Below are 23,124 nucleotides of genomic sequence, written 5' to 3'. Positions count from 1 at the left end.
ACATTGAACTCCTTTAGAATCAGAAATATTTCTCTCTTTCTATTACAAGTTGATTCTACTAAAAAAACTTTCTAATATCCAGAAGTTCTTGCTTTTCTAGGCCACAGGAATGTCTGGGAATAAACATTAACATACCTTGGGAATAAGTCAGTTCCAACTGACACACCCTCCATCCATTCCTAATTATGTTAGCACTTTTCATTAGAGTTATTGTGCACTTTGTACAAATTTAATGAGCAAGTCATAAAAGCTAGTAAATGTGTCCCTTTGAAAGGAAGGAAAGGCAAAATAAAACCAGAGCGGCTTTCATAGTTCAGAAGAGGATGTAGGAACTAATAAAATGCTGTCTATGCTCTATTGTGTTGGTTTAAGGAAAAAAATCACTATTGGGAGATGTTAGAGGAAAACACAATATTGAAAACTGTTTGTTCATTCCTTTTCTTTTCCCTCCCTCCCTCCTTCCTCCCTGTTTCCCTTCCTTCTTTCTTTTCTTCTTTTTATTTTGAGAAGTTGGGGAAAACAGACACTACACAGAATACAGGTAACATTAGAAAACCCAGTAGGTGTAAGCAGCTTATGATCTGAGTTCCTAGAAAAGTGGTCATCTTCCCAAGTCACTATATTAAAGTAGCTCAGGCTTCAAGCTAGCAATCTACCACCACAATGTCTTCACAGACTGTTTGGAAGCTTCTAGTTAGCAAATATGAAGTAGCAGCAGTAATCACAGAAGTCCAGATATGTTTATTGGCTAATCCCTAAAGTCCCCTTCTCATAACAGCTTCCCTTCACTAGATTTTACTTACAAAATTCTGTTACCAGTGGTCTGCCAAGTATGGATCAAAAGACCCAGGACTGGGTAATGAACTTGATGGGAAATTTCCGGACCAATTTGCTCCTGACCTTTTCCCACACAAACCATACATGCTGCTCTAGATTTCTGCTTTCTTAGAGGACGTCCTACCTCACTGAGATTCGTCCTGTGCTGGCATTCCTATCTCACTGCTGCTTTCCACTTTGAAAGAGATCACCCTTAGTCTGCATCATGCACCACAACCACAATTTTCATCTATTGTTTTTTTGTTTAAAGATTTATTTTATTTATTTATTTTAAAGGCAAACTTACAGTGAGAGCAGACACACACACACACACACACAGAGACAGAGAGAGAGAGAGAGAGAGAGAGGTTTTGCATTCATTTGTTCACGCCTCAAATGGCTGCAACAGCTGGGGCTAGGCCAGCTGCTACTTTCCCAGGCTCATTAATAGGAAGCTGGATCAGAAGTGGAGCAGTCAGGAGCTGAACCGGTGTCCATAAGGGATGCTAGTGTTGCAGGTAATGGCTTAACCCACTATGCCACAACAATTGTCCCTACAATTTTTACCTGCCACTTGAATTTGCCTTTCCAAATAAATTTTAATTCACTATTATCAGTTTCTACAAAAATTCCTGATATTATCTTAATTGATTTATATCATTTCGATTATCAATTTGAGAAGAATTGGCATCTTAATAGTATTGAATCTTCTGCTTGATAAGCATGATATATATTTTTGTTTATTTAAGCATTATTTAATGTCTTTCAGAAATATATTGAAGTTTTCACTCCAGAAGTGCCACAATTCTGTATGTTAAATGTATATCTAAGTATTTTGTGGTTTTGGTGTTATTTTACATGTGTTTTAAATTTTTTTTAACTTTTATTTAATGAATATAAATTTCCAAAGTAGCTTATGGATTACAATGGCTTCCCTCCCATAACGTCCCTCCAACCCGCAACCCTCCCCTTTCCCACTCCCTCTCCCTTTCCATTCACATCAAGATTCATTTTCGATTCTCTTTATATACAGAAGATCAGTTTAGCATACATTAAGTAAAGATTTCAACAGTTTGCTCCTGCACAGAAACATAAAGTGAAAAATACTGAGTACTAGTTATAGCATTAAATCTCAATGTACAGCACACTAAGGACAAAGATCCTACATGAGGAGTAAGTGCACAATGACTGCTGTTGTTGACTTAACAAATTGACACTCTTGTTTATGGCATCAGTAATCACCCTAGGCTCTTGTCATGAGCTGCCTAGGCTATGGAAGCCTTTTGAGTTCTCCAACTCTGATCTTATTTAGACAAGGTCATAGTCAAAGTGGAAGTTCTCTCCTCCCTTCAGAGAAAGGTACCTCCTTCTTTGATGACCCATTCTTTCCACTGGGATCTCACTCGCGGAGATCTTCCATTTAGGTGTTTTTTTTTTTTTTTTTTTTCCCAGAGTGTCTTGGCTTTCCATGCCTGAAATACTCTCATGGGCTTTTCAGCCGGACCTGCATGCCTTAAGGGCTGATTCTGATTTAAATGTCCATTGCTCATCACTTTTTTTATTTTTTATTTAGTAAATATAAATTTTCAAAGTACAGTTAATGGATTACAGTGGCTCCCCCCCCCATAATTTCCCTCCCACTCACACCCCTCCCATCTCCCATTCCCTCTCCCATTCCATTCACATCAAGATTCATTTTCAATTATCTTTATATACCGAAGATCAATTCAGTATATATGAAGTAAAGATTTCATCAGTTTGCACCCACACAGAAACACAGAGTGTAAAATACTGTTTCAGTACTAGTTATAGCATTACTTCACATTGGATAACACACTAAGGACAGATCCCACATGAGAAGTAAGTACACAGTGTCTCCTGTTGTTGACTTAACAGTTTGACACTCTTATTTATGGCGTCAGTAATCTCCCTAGGGTCTAGTCATCAGTTGCCAAGGCTATGGAAGAGTTTTGAGTTCGCTGATTTCGATCTTATTCCGAAAGAGTCATAGTCAAAGTGGAAGTTCCCTCCTCCCTTCAGAGAAAGGTACCTCCTTCTTTGATGGCCCATTCTTTCCACTGGGATCTCACTTGCAGAGATCTTCCATTTAGGTCTTTTTTTTTTTTCCAGGGTGTCTTGGCTTTCCATGCCTAAAATACTCTCACGGGCTCTTCAGCCATATCTGAATGTCTTAAGGACTGATTCTGAGGCCAGACTGCTATTTGGGACATCTGCCATTCTATGAGTCTGCTGTGTATCCCGCTTCCCATGATTGATCATTCTCTACCTTTTTGATTCTATCAGCTAGTATTAGCAGACACCAGACTTGTTTGTGTGATCCCTTTGACTCTTAGACCTATCAGTGTGATCAATTGTGAACTGAAATTGATCACTTGGACTAGTGAGATGGCATTGGTACATGCCAACTTGATGGGATTGTATTGGGATCCCCTCGCATGATTCTACCTCCCCCATTTGGGGCAAGTCCGATTGAGCATGTCCCAAATTGTACATCTCCTCCCTCTCTTATTTCCACTCTTATATTTAACAGGGATCACTTTTCAGTTAAAATTTAAACACCTAAGAATAATTGTGTTAATCACAGAGTTCAATCAATAGTACTAGAACAAAACAAAGATAAAATACTAAAATAGATAAAGTATTACATTGTACATCAACAGTTAGGACAAGAGTTGATCAAGTCACTGTTTCTCATAGTGTCCATTTCACTTCAACAGATTTCCCCTTTGGTGCTCAGTTAGTTGTCACCGATCAGGGAGAACATATGATATTTGTCCCTTTGGGACTGGCTTACTTCACTCAGCATGATGTTTTCCAGATTCCTCCATCTTGTTGCAAATGACCGGATTTTGTTGTTTTTGACTGCTGTATAGTATTCTATAGAGTACATGTCCCATAATTTCTTTATTCAGTCTACTGTTGATGGGCATTTGGGTTGGTTACAGGTCTTAGCTATTGTGAATTGAGCTGCAATAAACATTAATGTGCAGACAGCTTGTTTGTTTGCCAATTTAATTTCCTTTGGGTAAATTCCAAGGAGTGGGATGGCTGGGTTGAATGGTAGGGTTATATTCAGGTTTCTGATTCTTTTTTTGAAAGCCAGAGTTACAGAGAAAGAGAGAGAAAAGAGAGAAAGAGAGAAAGGATCTTCCATCTGCTCATTCACTGTGCAGATGGCTGCAATAGTTGGAGCAGGGCCAAGCCAAAGACAGGGCTAAGGAGATTCATCTGGGTCTCTCACATGTGTGGCATGGGCCCAAGCACTTGGGCTCATCATACTCTGCTTTTCCCAGGCCATTAGCAGGGAGCTAGATTGGAAGGGGAGCTGCTAGGAAGTGAACCTTTCCCTGTATGGGATGCTGCTGTTGCAGACAGAGACTTTACTCACTAAGTCACAATTCTGGTCCCACTGTACTCTTTACAATGAACTACAAAGCAGGAAATACGTACCATTGTAGCTTTGTTTGAGTCTTCAGAGCTGTGTTTTGCTTCAATTATTCAATTATGTTATAAAAATATTTAAGTTAGAGATTTGTCCGTATATGATTAACCTAAATAAGAAAATCCAGCACTGAAGATGTATGACAGCTTCATGCCACCATCCTAGGCCTCAAAGATTCCAATAATATTCCATATTCCTGAAAAAAAAAGAAAAGAAACTAATATCCTTCCTGATTCTTTAGCCTTTCAGAAATCAGCTTGTGTTACCTCTTCTTTTGATCCAACTGAACTCCAAGGAGCTGAACATGAAAATCCACCTCAAATATATAATTCTTCTTCCATGGAACTGTATATAACTATTTTATGATTCAATTTGATTGTTTAAATATATTCACAAACTGCACAGTTCTCTGAGAATTGATTTGAAAATTAATTAATTCATTTTTAGTTTGCATGCTATAAGGATACGGATAGTAACATACACAAATATAAGAAGATAAAATTAGGTCTACTAACAATCTTAAGAAACCTACATGGGAGAAATCCCAGACAAAATACTAAGACGTAGCGAAAGTTTGGTCTCACATGTTTTACTAAGTAAATAGAAACTTCCTGGGTGAAAGAAATTCAGGACAATAGGACATGGAGCACCCGAGAAGTTAGATGGAAGGGAACAAAGTTAACAGAATCCACCTATATTCAAAGGCCACAACAGGAACTTTACATATATATGGGAGAACTTCAAAATTCCAAGGGAAAATAAAGTAATCTTTTTAAAAGCTTTATTTATTTAAAAGGCATAGTTACAGAGAGGCAGAGAGAGAGAGAGAGAGAGAGAGAGAGAGAGGTCTTCCATCAGCTGGTCTACTCCTTAAATAACCACAACAGCCAGAGCTGTGCCTATCTGACGCCAGGAGCCAGGAGCTTCCTCTGGATCTCTCAGGTGGATGCAGGGGCCCAAGAACTTGGGCCATCTTCTATTGCTTTCTCATGGCATAGCAGAGAGCTTGATCAGAAGTGGAGCAGCCAGGACTCAAACTGATGCCTATATGTGATGTTGGCACTGCAGGTGTTGGCTTTACCTGCTACACCACAACACCAGCCCCTAAAGTAATCTTTTAATGACATTTTCCATGAACTTTTTCAAAAACCTAATTTAATTCCCCTATGAGATACATGCCATCATCATTCACAATTTTCAGGCTTAGAAGTAGAGGCAAACAACTTAGTAACTTATATAAAGTCACCTTTCACACATGATGGAATTAAGATTGAAGTTCAGGTTTGTCTTCCTACAAATTATTTTATTTCCATCCATCCATCAATCTGTCCACCTATTCTTTTTATTCCATATGTTCTTATAAGTGCAAGTCCTTTCACAAAATCTATATTACTAATTTGGAATGATCAGTTCATCCATAGACGCATAAATGAATGAATGGATGAGGTTTGTGAAGTTACTGCAATCTGAGTTATTAACAGCAATTCTGCTCACAAATTCTTCAAAATTCTGACCCTTCAGCTGGTGCCGCATCTCACTAGGCTAATCCTCTGCCTTGCGGCGCTGGCAAACCGGGTTCCAGTCCCGGTCCGGGCACCGGATTCTGTCCAGTTGCCCCTCTTCCAGGCCAGCTCTCTGCTGTGGCCAGGGAGTGCAGTGGAGGATGGCCCAAGTGCTTGGGCCCTGCACCCCATGGGAGACCAGGGTAAGTACCTGGCTCCTGCCATCGGATCAGCGCGGCATGCCGGCCATAGCGCGCTGGCCGCGGCGGCCATTGGAGGGTGAACCAACAGCAAAAGGAAGACCTTTCTCTCTGTCTCACTCTCTCACTGCCCACTCTGCCTGTCAAAAAATTTAAAAAAAAAATTAAAAAAAAAATTCTGACCCTTCTGAGAACCTGAAACATATTTCTAGATAAGAAGAGTTATATTCTGCCTGAGTTTAAAATTGGATTCTGCTTCTTCAAGATACCACTTTGGTCTGAAGTAGAACACCTAGCACAGAAGAAAAGTTGTTTTAAGTCCATTTCTTAGCTATATTCTGCCTTATTTCTTAAGGGTTAGGAAGAAGTTATCATTGAGCTTTTTTGGCTTTTTAAAAAATCCTCTTCAGAACTCCAAGTTTGGGCAGAGAACAAGAAAATATACAGGGGAAAATAGCAAAGATAATTAAGAAAATAACTCTGACCATGATTTTAGTATCTGGGACATGTGACTTGCATAGTGTCCAGAATCTCTACACCTTTCAGTAAGTTTTGTTACTAAGGTATAGCAGGACCGACAAATTATCTCAAAGGAAAGTGACTAAAGATATATAAACACAGTGAAATAACTAGGTAAAATACAAACTCAATTCCTATGTTAAGGAAGTTGTCTTAAACTAGCATCTTTCTGCTCCTTAGAGACGCACAGGAAATAATGGTCCAATAATGCAGAACATAAAATGTGTTTTACGAAAGGGAGAGGATGAGAAAGGAGAGAGGCAGAGAGGAAAGACAACTATACACACATATACACAAATACACATATACACAGATGAGAGAGAGAGAGAGAAAGAGAGAGAAAGTCTCAGAATAACAACTTGGAGAGATCTAGCTATACTATAGATTACTGGTTAACTAAAAAATAAAAAAAAAAAAAAAAAACCTCAGTTGATGCTTCAAGATGACTTTTGGAGACCTCATTTTTGAAAATCAGTAGGTAGTGCTGAATTTAGCTGATCTAGAATCTCCTTAGTAATAAAGCTAGAAAAAAATGTGAAATATGAAAAATGCAATATGCTGACCTGTTGAAGTGCAATCACAGACTGACTGTGAATAAGGTTACTGATCTTCCCAGAGAAGCAATAGGGGTGTGGTAGAAACCAATCTATCACGGCAGATGAGGGAGGTCCCAGATCTGCACTCCAGAGCCAGGAAAACACAGAATCTGCAAGTTCACCCCCACAGCCTTGTCCTCTGAAGAAGCCAGGGAGGAAGGGTGAGTGTGAGTAGGCACAGGTTGGGCCCAAAGAACTGCCAGGCCCTCTGGAGACCAGCAGACTCTTGGTAGAGGCAAAGCGATGGCGTCTCCATGGCCAACAAACTCCTGGGGTAAGAGGAGCTCCTCTGACAGATGGGAGTGTATCAGTTTTCTCAACCAGACAGAGCAAAGCTCCACTAGCTGGACAACTTATATAGGAATTTATTGTTTCACAGTTGTAGAGCCTGGCAAGTCTGACACCAAGGTGTTGGCAGGGTTGGTTCTTTCTGAGAAGTCTGAGGAAAGGGTATGCTTCAGGCCTCTCTCCTCCACGTGTCTGATCCCATCATCTTGCCTCTGTGTGTGTGTCTCTCTCTATCCTAATTTCCTCTTCTAGTAAAGATGCCAGTTTTATTGGATTAGGACCTACTCTAATGAGCTCAATTTACCTTAATTAATTCTGTACCCTATTGGCAAATGTGTGTAGATTCTACGATACTGGGGTTTTGTAACTCAACATCTAATTTTTTTGTGGGAGGGAGACACAATCCAATGCATAACAGGAGACAAGAAGTCACTAAAAATACAAAGTGAGCTAAAGGATTTTGTTAGATATTGTTTTCCTTCAATTTTCTATGGAATTGATGAGAAATTGCAGTGAATTGTCTCATAAATAATTTTGGAAATCATTACCAGTGGATGGAATAGGTAACCAAAAAAAAAAAAAAAAGCATGCTGTTTTTCACAATCCACTTTTTTCTTTTATCTAGTTAAAAAGAAAGCTGATTTTTCCCTTGCAAGCATGGCCATTTCTTTCTCATTTATAGGATTAGGGTGGCGATCGTCTTGGCTAATAAGCCAGCTATCATAAGGATACACAGCAGGACTTCCTGCTACCTCTCACTTTCTGCCATGGCATCATGACAAGACTCCATGTGGTTTATGTCAGGTTCCTAAGGAACCACAAAACAAAATCTTATAGATTATGAAGTTACAATTATAAATTTTCATCTGACAACAAGTAAAAATTATAGTCAATACTGAAAATGCCTATGTTCATCTTTTTTACGAACATCCCTGTAAGTCCACTGGGAGCTGTTAACTGATGCTGAGATACACTTTTTTAGCTAATCTTCTTGATTAACTGAAGAAGTCCCTCTCTTCTAGGTCTTCTCAGTATGGGAGACTAAGATGAAATGTTGTGATAAGCTAGGGATTCTAAGACCTTTTTGTAGGAAAAACTGACTAAGAGCTCTGGAATACAAATGCATATAATTTTTACAAAGTTTCATCAGGGCCATTGCTGCAACTCATTGTGGAGCTGTTCGACTTCGGAGAATTCTCTCCTGAAGAAGGTATTATGGAGAGGGCATTGTGATGCAACATGTGAAGCCACCACTTGGACACCTGCATCTCGTATCAGAGTACCTGATTCAAGACCTGGCATATCTGCTTCACATTCAGCTCCCTGCTAATGTACCTGGGAAGGCAACAGAGAGTGACCCAAAAATGTGGTTCCTGAAAATCATGTGGGAGACCTAGTTGATGTTCCTGGCTCCTGATACAGCCTGGCTCAGCTCCAGCAGTTGGATATATTTGGGGAGTAAACCAGCAGATGGAAGATAATTCTCTCCCTCTCCCTCTCCCTCTCCCTCTCCCTCTCCCTCTCCCTCTCCCTCTCCCTCTTCCTCTCCCTCTCCCTCTCCCTCTCCCTCTCCCTCTCCCTCTTTCCCCTAACTCTTTGTAACTCTGCCTTTCAAATAAATGGATAAACAAATAAGTTAAAAATATGTTGTGATGCTGAGATATCAAAATTTTAAATTGAAGCTGGAAGCTTTTCAACAATTTATATTCTGCAATTAAATAAACTACCAATAAAGCTAATTAAATTTACATCATTTTAAGAGAATATAAATCAAAATGCCTAACGACTTTGGAAAATAAATGTAGAAGAAAGTCAACTTTATTTAACCAGTGAAATTCTTAAAAAAAATGTGCCTCAGTGTGTTTTTTGCTATAATCACAACATACCACAGATGAGACAATTTATAAAGAACTAAAATTTATTTCTCACAGCTTTAGAGGTTGGGAAGGCCAAGATCTAAGTGCTTGCACTGGTACAGACAGTCATGTGGCATCATAACAGGTGGGAAGGACCACTCGGTTGAAAGAGAGAAGGAGGGAGAATGGGGAATTCAATCCAATTTTTGTAAAGACCCCACTCCCAGGGTAATGAGCCCATTCCTACAGTAATAAAATAAAATCTGCTCATGAGGGTTGTGCCCTTCTACTCAAACCTCTGCTATTAGGTCCCATCTCCCAACACTATCCTATTAAGGGTTAATTTTCCAACACATGGACTTTGTGGTAACCTTCAAAACATAGTCCAAGGTTATTCAATCAAATTTAACAAATAGAACTGTTTATTTCTGGTTTAGACAGAAAAAATACAGAAGGACGGTTGAGGCAAGCACAAAGAAAAAGTAGAGAAGAGAAAAATGATAAAGAATGGCTCACTAGGCTAATCCTCCGCCTGCGGCACCGGCACACCAGACTCTAGTCCCAGTTGGGGCACCAGTTCTGTCCTGGTTGCTCCTCTTCCAGTCCAGCTCTCTGCTGTGGCTTGGGAAGGCAATGGAGGATGGCCCAAGTCCTTGGGCCCTGTACCCACATGGGAGACCAGGAGGAAGTGCCTGGCTCCTAGTTTTGGATAGGTGCAGGGTGGTGGCCATTTGTGGGGTGAACCAATGGAAGGAAGACCTTTCTCTCTGTCCCTCACTGTCTAACTCTGCCTGTAAAAAAAAGAATGAATATAAATGAGAAATAAAGAGAAATTAGAAAGGAAAAATAGAAGAAATTGCATGCGAGAACAATCTTAGGTTAGGAAGCCATTGACCACTGATGAAGGCTGACTGACCCATAAAGGTTTAAAGCAATGCTTCCCCTCTTGAGTTTTATGTGCTATTTTATTTTAGCTTGAAATTCCAAATTTCTCATTTAATCCTAAATTAAATGCTTTTGTACCAAAAAAATGACCTGGACCATAAAAATGTATTTAATATTTGTAACAGCTGTTCTTGAACTTATTACATCAGTACCACTTTATTTTGCTGTTTTGAGTAAACGGTTATCTATATTCTACATTAGTACAATAGCTACACTCTAGCTATTTATACTCTAATTATCTATATTTAGATAATACTCATAATAACCCAGTGAAGGGGGCACTAATATTCTCATGGCACAGATGAGAAAAGTGAGATATGGAGAACTCAAATCTGTGACACAGATCTCAGTTCTCGAAGGGGAGGCGTCAGGATTTGTGGCATGGCTTTTTTTTCTATCTACATTTTTATAAAGATTTACTATTTGTTTGAAAGTTAGAGTTACAAAGAGAGAAAAGGAGATACAGAAAGATCTCCCCTCCAATGATTCACTCCTTAAATGGCCACAATAGCCAGAATTAGGCCAGGTGGAAACCAGGAGCCAGAGGTTTCAACCAGATCTCCCATGAGGGTGCAGGGGCCCAAGCACTTGGACAACCTTTCACTGCTTCCCCAGGCTCATTAGCAGGAAGCCGGATTTGAAATGGAGCAGCCAGGACTCACACCTGTGCCTAAATGGGAGACCAGTGCTGCAGGCAGGAGATTAAGCTGCTGTGCTGCAGTGCCAGCCCCATCACCTGGTGGTTCAGGTCTTCATGTTACATTGGGTCTCTATGTTACGTAGTCTCAATGTTGCAATGGCAGGTTCCTTCCCCAGAATGACTCCCTGAGACAGAATTCCATCTTCTAGCTCATTCCCCAAATATTTGCTATAGCCAGAGCTGGGCCAGGTCAGAGCTAGAAGGCAGAAAAGCAACTGAGGTCTCCTATGGGAATGGAAAGGATCTAATTACTTGAACTATCATCACTGTCTTTCAGGGTCTGCATTAACGAGAAGCTGGAGTTAGGTGGATATTGAAACTAGATACTCCAATGGAGGATGCAGACATCTTAACTTGTGGACTAACTCTCCACTACTAACAAGCATCTCTTAAACTAAGCAGAGGGATCCAACAAATTCCATTCCACAATATCCTAAGATCACCTTGTTTTTGTTTGTTTGAAATCCAAGTCTTTAAAATTAATTACATTCTAGTGTTAAGATAAGTTAAAATGTCAATATCAGGTTCAATATTGAGAAAGAAGGAACACTGTGTCTGTTACCTCCTCTGGGATAAATGGACTCAACAATGTCCTAAAACCTTTTAACCCATCACATCAAGAACCTTCATCTATAATGATGAGTCAGAACTTGCAAGGGACTTACTCTTTGAGCACGAGCTATGTGGCCACAACAAAATCTTATTATCATAAAAGTTTGTGCTGAAATGGGAAAATGTGCAAAGTGCTAGTAATGAAAAAAATCAAAATAAGAACTGTAAATTCAAGGTTTCCTATACAGTGAATTCTCTCCAGGTGGGTCCCACTAGGGTGATTCTGAAATACTGTTGTTTCCACCAGGTGTCTGCCTCTGCTCTTTGACCCATCATAGAGCTCGCCCATCTGAGCAGGAATAAAAGGGGTATACTCCAGAGAATGTCAGGCTCAATTTGTCATAGGACTCCCATTTCTATTGCAGATTCAGTGCTGCTCTGCCTTCTACGAAGGGTGAACAAGCCTGAGAAGCAATGAAACTTCACATGTCTTCTACTTTTTGTCTCTGAAATTCCAGAACCTCCTGGAGTAACCCACTCCTCATTACTTCTTATGTCCTTTTCTCTATCCACACCATCTGTGCCCCCCACACCCCGTGTGTGTGTGTGTGCGTGTGTGTCCCTCCCTTCAGGGAGAAAATGGAATCCATGGACAGAAAACTCACCTACTCTTATGTTAATTCCCAAGACTTGGATGAACAAAGTAAGCACTGGGTTGGCTTCTGTCTGCCACTTGCCATTTCTTCAGTTCCCAGACAAGACATTGGAAAGAAGGAAATGAGGGGTGATGGCACCCAAGGATCAGGTAGAGTCCAGACCTCCGCACAGTTGAAGGAAGAAAAGGTTCTCACACATATGTCCTCTGGATGTTTTCATCCCCACCACCTTCCCACTAGGCCAGAAACAGATCCCCACTAGATGAATGCAAGCCCACCATGGTCTTATCAGACCCACTGTTGAGGCTTTCTATTTCCAAGAAGAGAAGCTTCCAAATCTGTTACTCAGATTGCCAACATTCATCTGCAGGCCCCCAAAGAAAGAGCCAATAGAATTTACTCTTCACATCACCTTCTTTATTTAAGATATCTGTGTATCTAACTTCCCTTTTCATTCTATCACCAGGTATCTATGGAATGCCTACTCTATCCAGGATTTTTTCTGTGCCACTCACACTCACATGCCATCCATCTGATTTCTAACCTTTTTTACTCTACCTCTAAATTGCAGCTGTCATACTCTGTCAAAATTGCTATTCTTCCCTCTGGTATTTATGGTGAACGGAGCCATTAGTAGTCATCATGAGGCCATCTGTACAGTGTCACTGGATGGTGACACACAGCCTCTGTTTGAACTCTAAGGTGCTGCATCTTTCAGGATGGTTATTAATTCCACTAAATCCATCTTCCACACTCCCAAATGGGGGCATCTGTAATAGCTATTGTATGCACACAGCAGCATAAAGAGAGGGTGTAGCCTATTATAATCAAGAACTGTCAATGACAATAGAATTATAATATTAGAAACAAAAAATGGGTGTTATCTCCTGTACTTTTTCTCTCCTGTATTTTTAATTTTGTACTTTATATATTTGAACATACAAGCCCTATGCTGATTTGCATGCCTGCAAATGACTCTGAAGCTCATCCTTTGATTTTAAGGGAGTGTTTTCCAACAATGATGGAACCACATATGGAGTGGCATTAGTTGTTCAATCATCTGCTTTTCTTCAACTATTTATTACTCAGTTTATTTGTGTGTCCTAAAATGACCTACTATTGATCCTGTTGCATATTTAGAAAGCATCAAATATTCAAGTCTTTGTCCAGCATGTAAAAACTGAGTCACATTCTTCTTGAGTATAATGCAGTTTAAATTAGTGGAGATAACTTCAAATCACTATGTGATCTAGACAGATTATAAATATAAATGAGTTGGTGAGGCTAACCTGTGATTTGATTCATGATTGATGTTTTATATTCTAATCCCTCAACACACATTGTATTTCTGTATTGAATGTGGAAGAATATTCTTCAAATGCACAAAATGTAGCTTGTTTTCACAGATTTTCATAAAGCCCAAAGCTTCTTAATTAACTTCTCATTGTCCCACTATGACAGAGACATTAACAAGGAGAACATGATCATAGTGGGGGTAAGATGACTAATGACAACTGAAATACTGAAATTTGGCTTTACAGAAGAGAGGAAAGAGGCGCTGTTACAGTGGGATTGAAAAGTATTGCACTCAGCTAAATAGAGGGGCTGCCTGTGCTCAGCTCCAGCCAACTGTGCATGTGAACCCAGTGCCACAAGATTTTTGGAACGTTCTCAAATAGATTAAAATCCATATTTATGTGAACCCTTCCAATTGTTAAATATTGGCAGCTAATTTGGAGTTTAATATAAATCCAATAGTTTCTACAATTGCAGACAAGCAAACCTGTAGAGGCTGGATTTGGCTGAGGACCTGAAAGCTGTTCTCTGACATTTCCATCATTTCCATCACTCACCACCACACTGATTTGAAGAGGGCTTAATTTAGTCAGGGAAGAGAAGGGCATTGGGGCCATTGCTGAGGCATAGTGGGCTAAGCCTCCGCTTGCAGCACCAGCATCTCACATGGGCCTGGTTATTACGCCCACTGCTCCTCTTCTATCTATTCATATATTTCTACAGGGATATCTATGTTTTTGCATATATGTGCACTACATCAACAGATAGTAGTCTCCATTTAAAAGACACTAACTAGGGGCCAGTGCTGTGCCGTAGTAGATTTAGCCTCTGCTTGTGAAACCAGCATCCTATATGGGCAGGAGTTCGAGTCCTGGCTGCTCCTCTTCCAATCCCACTTGCTGCTTATGGCATGGGAAAGCAGGGGAAGATGGCCCAAGTGCTTGGTCCCCTGAACCCACGTGGGAGACCTGGAAGAAGCTCTTCTTAGCTCCTAGTTTCCTATCAGCTCAGCTCCAGCCATTGCAGCCATCTTGGGAGTGAGCCAGTGGATGGAAGACTTTTCTGTCCCTCTTTCTGTCTGAAACTCTGCCTTTCAAATAAATAAATACATTTTTGAAAGGGAGAGAGAGGGCACTACTGCATGCCTGTGAGGTTATCTTGCAGGTTGTATTATGGAAGACAATGTTTCTTACTTTATTGTTTTAATTAACACTAATCTTGCATCCTGTTGACTAAAAGTCACTCTCAATTGAGATAAAAACTTCTTTGGAATACAAGCATTTCAGGAACAAATGGCATGCATAGCATCACATGAGATAGGATTTCTATTCTGGAGACCATATGCCCATATAGAGAGAAATGTAGAGATACAGAATATCATAGATAAACTTGTAAACAGCAGGCACTTCATCATTCCTTTGACTTATACAAAGACTGTAGAAATGTTATGTGTTTTTTTTTAAAACGTCAATTAAAAATACTTTTACACTGAGGAAACATTAATAATTTTAGCATCTGTCACATAATTTTATTATGTTCTGGTAACTAGAATTGCAATTCAGTGACGTAAGCCAAGGTATTTCTCAAGCTCCTAATATCACATATTTCACCTTAGTTTGTGTTACATCAGTGCATTTGTCTTGAGTTGTGAGGAAACATAAAGCTATTTTCAGAGAATCTAATAAGGCTATTGGACATTTTCTATTTTCTTTTGTGCTTTTATTTGTAAAAAGAGGAACAAAGACATCTAACAAAAGGAACAATAAGAACACATGTAATGATTTCTGATTACGAAAAGTGAGATTGGGATCCTAGCTGAAGAGGGACACTTCCATGATGAGTGTCCTGATAGAGCTCTGGACATCCCATTTGAGTTTCTGAAAGCACAGAAAGACAATTATGAACGCATGTTCAGAATCTGATTGGGTATTCAGGGAGAGGCATAGATGCCTTTGATTCAATGAAGCTTAAACTTAAGGGCTACTCCTTGTTTAACTTTTCTCGAAACTCTATTGGGACTCTTCAGGGAGTCTGGAAGGACCCGTCTGTTCTAACTAGCTGGCTGGAGCCTGGGAGTCCTTCATGGTCGTACTGGAGTCCTGGAGTATAGGCCTGCCTATACTACTCCTAGATATTTTCTACCTCTGGTGTCCTTGTCATGAAACTCTGGAAGCTTTGGTAGGTGGAGATACTAACCACTGTAGGAGCTGATGAAAAGCTCCCCAGGGAGTCTGTACCTCAGAAGAATGTTTGGGACAACACACAGCTGTGCTATTTGTTAGGAGGCCTTTAAAACCCAGGGTTTGCATCCATTTCCGCTGATCCTCACCATAACCATCAGGGCCTGCAGAAAAGAAGAGGAGGTAAATTAGGGATACTTACGATGAACATAATTCAAGGCTTGAGACTGACAAGAAGAAATGACAGAGCATGTTACAGATGTGGCATTACTAATAACAAGCAGTGATGTTGAAAGAAATGTTTTTGTCTTATCAAAATTACTTAAATATTTTATATAGAATTTCTAGGTGAAAACTAAATTGTATTTTGTTCTTTTTGATAAAAATCATGATGACATAGACATTGTCACATTTACAGGAGATCAAAGACTATGTATGGAACAGTAATAGATGATGATAATGACAATGACTATATGTTTTTGTCTTTGCTTTGTGATATTTGTAATTTTTATCAAGTTTGGAAGTTTTAATTTGTATTCTAAATTAAAATTAATATTTATTTTTGTTATTATATTTATAATATGCATTAGTTTTTTAATTGAGGACCCCACATATTACACCCTTCAAGATCCACAAAACCAGGATCCATCTCTGCTAAGAAATCTGGGACAGAATCTTGCACAATATGTATGGAGCGGCCGGCGCCACGGCTCACTAGGCTAATCCTCCACCTGCAGCACCGGTACCCCAGGTTCTAGTCCCAACTGGGGCGCCAGGATTCTGTCCCGGTTGCTCCTCTTCCAGGCCAGCACTCTGCTATGGCCCGGGAGTGCAGTGGAGGATGGCCCAAGTGCTAGGGCCCTGCACCCACATGGGAGACCAGGAAGAAGCACCTGGCTCCTGGCTTCAGATCAGCGCAGCGCGCCAGCCACAACACGCCAGCCATAGCGGCCACTTGGTGGGTGAACCAACCGATAAAGGAAGACCTTTCTCTCTGTCTCTCTCTCTCTCTCACTGTCTAATTCTGTCTGTCAATATATATATATATATATATATATGGAGGAAAAATTGGAAGATGAGATGTCCTTGGAAATTTTCAGATATCTTTCAAAATTTTGATGTGAGAGTTTATAGATGTTTATAGGGAGGGTAACCATAGGACATTTTACAAAATAAATGCCAAGAATTAGATCCATTTTGAAAAAAATATTCATTAATTTTCTGTTGCTATAACCAACTGTGTGAAGTAACTGATTTGTGAAGAAAATAGGTTTATTTAACTCACAGTTCTGGAAACCCAGGAGCATGGTACCAGCTTCCGCTTGATTCTGGTAACTGTCTCATGGCATCATGCAGAGTGTGTGTGAGTGACCACACGAGGGGCAGAGAATCAGAGACGGGAAAGGAGCCAGTCTTGCTCTTTTTATAACACTTTACTTTCATGAGAACTAATCAGGGTCCTACAAGAACTTCCAAAGACAGCACCCGCAATGATCTTCCACTAGCACACCCTTATCAACGTTTCCTCCACCTCCCAACTGCTGCACTGGAGATGGAGCTTCCAGCGCAAGAACCCCTGGGGAGCATTCTCAAACCATATTAAACCAGAGAAAACAGTTTTGAAGACTTAAATGAGGTTGGACCATCCATCCCCAGGGTTTGGGCTCAGGAAAATCCTGCCTTTCCCTCTGCTATTGCTCCTTGTTTCCTATCTCATCTAAATCACATCTACTACATTTTTTCCCTATGCTTACATCCATATCATTCTCTTTTTTGTTTTCACATCATTTTTCTGAATAGTAAATTTGTTCTATATGTTTGTGCAAGATGCTGTTCATTCCTGGTCATCTCTCAATTCCTTTGCCTTGGTTTTATGTGGCATATCTAGACTAAACATAGTAAACACTGATGATAAGTAACAGATGGAAATTATATTGGAGGATTTGAAACAACGCTTTGATGGTGAGGGAGTCTTTAAAAGGTTCCTTATTAAGACCAGATTTCTTCCTCTCAGTCAAGGACCAAGAGGGAGATGGCTGCTTTACAGTCCTCACCCTAGGAAGAAAGAATTCTCCAGCCCAAACAGGAGCAGATTTACATGTCATAGCCTGGGAAAAAACAGGGGCTTTCCTGGCTGTGATGGAGTAGACACTAATTACATACAGTCATAGCATTTATAGCATAAGTGTATTTCACTGACACAGAGCTGTAAAAACAAAAGGAGTTCACCCATAAATACAACATGAAGGGTGTTAGTTTGCTGCAATTACAAAGAAGTTTTACTGAGTGACGTATATGCAAATGAGGGAGTCTAACTATGGAAAAGATGACATTGTAAGTAAAGGGCCACACCCATTGCTGAGAGCATATAAATGTCCCAGTGACAAGTGACATCCAAACTCAGAACCTTCTCCCACCTCCAGTCACCATGCCCTACAACTGCTGCTCTGGAAACTCCTTCTCTCAGTCCTTTGGGGGCTACCTGCGCTACCCAAGGTCTTCCTGTGGCTCTTCCTACCCAAACAACTCGTTCTACAGTGCAGGACTCCAATGTCCCAGCACATGTCAGCCGGGCTCCTCTTTGTACAGTGGCTGTCAGGAGCCTGGCTGTGAGCCCACCAGCTGCCAGACTTCCTATGTGGTGTCCAGCCCCTGCCAGACGTCCTGCTACCGCCGGAGGACCTCCACACTCTGCAATCCCTGCAGGACAATTTACACGGGGTCTCAGGGCTTTGGATCCAGCAGCTGCAACTCCCTGGGCTGTGGATCTAGAAGCTCCTATTCCCTGAGCTGTGGACCAAGGAGCTGCCACTCCTCAGGCTGCGGATCCAGTGGTTTCAGACCCCTGGGTTATAGAGTCCATGGCTTTCCTTCACTGGGTTATGGATCTGGGTTCTGCCGCCCATCCTGCTCAGCCTCTAGGACCTGCCAGTCTTCTTGTTTCCAGCCAACCTGTTGGTCTGGATCCGGCGTCTGTTGATCATCTTATTAAGTTTCTAACGCCATTGACCAATGTCTTTAATGCCTCTATTAATAATTGTTATAGTCTTCCTATTTAGCTTCCTATTTTCTGATTATCAGTTTCTCACCCTGTCTCTGGCATCAAATCCTGGCTGACAGACTTCATCTGAAAATCTGTAATTTGTGTACTAACTCAAAATAAAGTCTAAAGTCTTCATTGGAGATAAAATTTATGTTATAGGATAACTACTCATTATTGTTTGAAAAAACAAATTTTTACTCAATAAATGCATTGATTCTGATTTAAATCTATATTAGATTTGTTTCATTATTTATTTGGTTCTAAAATATTAAAGAAATCATTATGAAATTATCAATGTATCTATACAGATTGGTTTTGAAAATCAATGAGGTGAGGGGCCAGCACTGTGGCATAGTGGGTAAAGCTGCCACCTGCAGGGCAGGCATCCCATATGGACGCCGGTTTGAGTCCCAGTTGCTCCACTTCCGATCCAGCTCTCTGCTATGGCCTGGGAAAGCTGGAGAAGATGGCCCAAATCCTTGGGCCCCTGCTCCCATGTGGGAGAGCTGGAAGAATCTCCTGGCTCCTGGCTTAGGATCGGCTCAGCTCCAACCATTGTGGCCATTTGGGGAGTGAACCAGCAGAGGAAGACCTATCTCTCTCTTCCTCTGCCTCTCTGTAACTCTGCCTTTCAAATAAATAAAGAAATCTTTAAAAAAAAATCAATGAGGTGAGTAAACTGACCAAACTTTTGGAGGCCTCAGATATTTTTATTACTCAAACTACAGGTAGGGGTTGACGTTGTGGCACAGAGTATTAAAGCCCTGGCCTGAAGCACTGGTATCCCATATGGGTGCTGGTTTTAGTCCCAGCTGCTCCTCTTCCAATCTGGCTCTCTGCTATGGCCTGGGAGGGCACTGGAGGATGGCCCAAGACCTTGGGCCCCTGAACTCATGTGGGGGACCCAGAAAAAGCTCCTGGCTCTTGGCTTCAGATCGGTGCAGCTCCAGCCGTTGTGGCCATCTGGGGAGTGAACCAACAGATGGAAGACCTCTCTTTCTGTCTCTGCCTCTCTCTGTAACTCTGGCTTTCAAATAAATAAAACAAATCTTAAAAAAAAAAACTACAGGTAGTGAAAGTATAGATTTTTTTTGAATATAGTGACTTCAGTTAATTAAAATCTCACCATCAGGAATGATATTGATTCCTCATAAAATTTTGATCATTACTATGCCAAGAAGTATAAGGAAGCAAATTCATTTAAATTCACATACAATGATGCAGACAATGAGAAAATATTATATTTATAAAATTATGTTTATACAAGATAGAAGTATTTTAGGCAAATGAAGTGGTAGCATATAAATTTTAGGTAATTTTTTGAAGTCACCCAATATTTGTGCTTAGAAGTGGTCAATAGCCTGCATCTTGCTGGCGTGCTTTCAATATAATTCACTTATCTGACATATAGGAACAAATATGAAACGAGTGGAGGATTAACATCACACAATTTAACTGACAATGACTGTGTTTATTAAAAGGGCCACTGTGATATTTTGATCCATTTTTTTAACTGTAGAAAGATTCAGTGAAGCTAATTGGCATATACATCACCGCACCACAGCCTAAACCCTCAAACCAGAATGAAATTCCGTCATTTACAAAGCAGGGGTGGGACTAGAGGGCATTATGTTAATTGAAATAAGTCAGACACAGGAAGATAAATACCATATAATCTCAATTATTTATAGTATCTGAAACAGTTAATTTCGTAGAAACAGACTAGAAAGTTATCAACAGAAATTGAAGATAGGTATGTGAGGAGAATGGAATGGGGAGATTTTAAAAATGTTTCTATTCATGTATTTGAGTGGAAGAGAGAAACGGACAGAGAAGGAGTTCCTGTCTTCTTATTCAGTCCCCAAATATTTGCAGCAAGGAACTATATTCAAGTCTCCCATGTGGGTGACAGGGACACAATCACTCGACTCATCACAGCTACATCCCAAGGCAGCCTTAGCAGAAAGCTGGAGTCAGAAGCCAGTTATCAAACTCAGGCACTCTGGTATGAGACACTGATGTCTTTACTACTGAGCAAACCATCTGTCAGAAGTGGAGATGTTGAGCAAAGTAGCCAAATAGACTGGATAAATAAGTTTTATTGATGTCATACTGTACAATGACACGTTCATAATAAAGTATTTAATATTTCAAAAATTCTAAGAGAATAGATTTTTATCATCTCTTTGTTTTTATTACTGTTTCAAAACTAAATTAAACAGAAGAAAACAAGCTTTGCATATAATCAGAAATGATGACTTAATATGTATTTAATATGTATTTGAACATAACATTGTGGAAGTGTTATGTCTTCTTTTAATGTTAATATTATCTGTTCCCATAGGCTAAGTAGTGTAGACAATTCTCAGTAACAAATCTAAAAGTGAGAAGAGAAGTACAGCATTTGGCAATACAGTTGAGTTGCCGCTTGGTTCAAGTTATGGCTACTCCACTTTGATTCAGGTCCTGCTAATGAACACCTTAGAAGGCAGCAGAGATGGTTCAGGTACTTCAATACTTGCCACCAAAGTGGGAGATCCAGATTGAGATCTGGCTCTTGGCTTCAAACTGACCCAGCCCTGGTGTTTTTTTGCACACATTTGGGGAGCAAACCAACATATGGATGAACTCTCTCTCTCTCTCGGGGTGTGTGTGTGTGTGTGTGTGTGTGTGAATGTGTGGTTGTGTCTTTCTGCTTTTCAAATAAAAATGAAAATAAATAAATAATACTGGAATTCCCCATCTAAAATTCCCTCGGGGTTGTTAAAAATAAATAATTAAATACATAATTAAAACTGAGGAGAAAACTGATTAAGGTAATGTTTGGTAAATATTACTACACTTTCTTTAACACTACACAACAATATTTACAGAAAGGTATACCTCATAATTTTAAATAAAAAGATTTAGTTATTTCAAAGTCAAATTTACACACACACACACACACACACACACACACACGGAGAGAGAGAGAGAATCTTCCATTTGCTGGTTCCCTTCCCTGACGGTTGCAATAGCCAAACATTAGGCCAGACTGAAGCCATGAATGAGGAGCTTCATCTAGGTCTCCCACATGGGTTCTAGGGGCTCAAGTGATTGGGCCTTCTAGGCCATTAGCAGGGTGCTGGATCAGAAGTGGAGCAATCCAGATAAGAACTATTTCCCATAATGAATAGGAGCATCACAAGCAGCAGCTTTACCCGCTGTGCCTCTATGCCAGCCCCCACCCAACCAATTTAAGTCATGCTAAATACAAGACCATGGCAAAACGAAGATAGGAAGTTAGCAAGGAATATATGCTAAATAACCTAAAAGATTTCTGAATTTTGGACCTGCAAATTCACAAGAGTGTTAGAGAAGGTGAGGAAAAGTCTGGAAGGAATAATTAAATGGAACAAGCAAAGCATAGATGATTTAAAATGGGGGCATGGTTGGAAATATAGTTGAATAGTTAAGATATAATATAAGATTTTATATGGCATGCTAATGACAAGTACTTGATGCATAGCTGTCCCTTCATCATTGAATGATATTTATTTTGTCACAACAATTATTACTTTCTTCCTCTCCAACTCAAACTATGAAAACAATTTTGCAATTGGACATTCTCAATCCACTTTCACTATTTTCATCACTCTTTAATATTTAATAAATCTCCCATCCAATGATTAGGTAGGAAGTTCAAGCTTATATCTAAGGAGAATAAAATTTAAAAATAGTTTCAAAGGAAAGACAATTTAAAAATAAAATCTTTTGTCCAGAAAATCAAGGCAAAAATATACATGTGAGACTAGGCAGAATTACCATGTCAAAGAAACCAATTAATCAAATTTCATAGAATTTATGGTTCCTTTCAGAATAAAAATTAATTGAATCCAAAAGAGCCTGATGAGATTCACAGGCTGAAATAACAAAATTTAGAGGTTAGAAGTTTCCAATGTTTTTAGCCAAAATTGTTTGGTACTCTGATCAATTCCTTAGGAACAGGATACAGGAAAGATATTCACCCCTTCCTGGAAAATAAAGTTCAGTTCCAACTTCAATATTTTATATCAACTTGATTCAAAGTTGCTTAGTTTTCCCTGCCAAAACTTAAATCAAATTCTCTCAGAAATATTGTAACCTAACACTGAGCTGTAAATTATGTCTCTAAATAGATATCCATATACATAAAATGCAATATAGATATAGACTAATATATTAAAATAGTTGTAGATATAGTTGCATAACAATAGATGAAAATAAACATAGCATGTTAATGAAAATTTCCTGCATTTAATATGTTAAGAAATGACTGTAGAGAGGCCAGAGCTACGCCATGACAGGCTTCTCACAAGAGAAAGAAACAGACCAGGTCCAGGACACGCCTGTTGTGGAAAAAAAAAAACAAAGCCTGACACCTGAAAGTTCTTGGCCCCACAGGGCCAGATGCGGGGCAACTAATAAAGTGGGCAGACTTGACATATGCCATATGTGGAAAGGAATGTGGATGTAATACTTGTTTGCCCAAGA

The 23,124-nt window shown here is 39.8% G+C and overlaps 1 protein-coding gene across 1 annotated transcript; it reads left to right on the top strand.

Moving 5' to 3' along the window:
• Positions 1 to 17,968: 17,968 nt before the first annotated feature.
• LOC100342466 (keratin-associated protein 13-1) lies at positions 17,969 to 18,850 on the top strand. The gene has a single exon (XM_002716681.5). It carries the CDS (start codon positions 17,998 to 18,000, stop codon positions 18,547 to 18,549), a length of 552 nt encoding a protein of 183 aa, XP_002716727.2. The 5' UTR covers positions 17,969 to 17,997; the 3' UTR covers positions 18,550 to 18,850.
• Positions 18,851 to 23,124: the final 4,274 nt, after the last annotated feature.

This window comes from Oryctolagus cuniculus, chromosome 4 (genome assembly GCF_964237555.1).
Source record: "Oryctolagus cuniculus chromosome 4, mOryCun1.1, whole genome shotgun sequence".
In the NCBI taxonomy this organism is placed as follows: domain Eukaryota; kingdom Metazoa; phylum Chordata; class Mammalia; order Lagomorpha; family Leporidae; genus Oryctolagus; species Oryctolagus cuniculus.
This window is presented reverse-complemented; position numbering and strand designations above follow the sequence as displayed.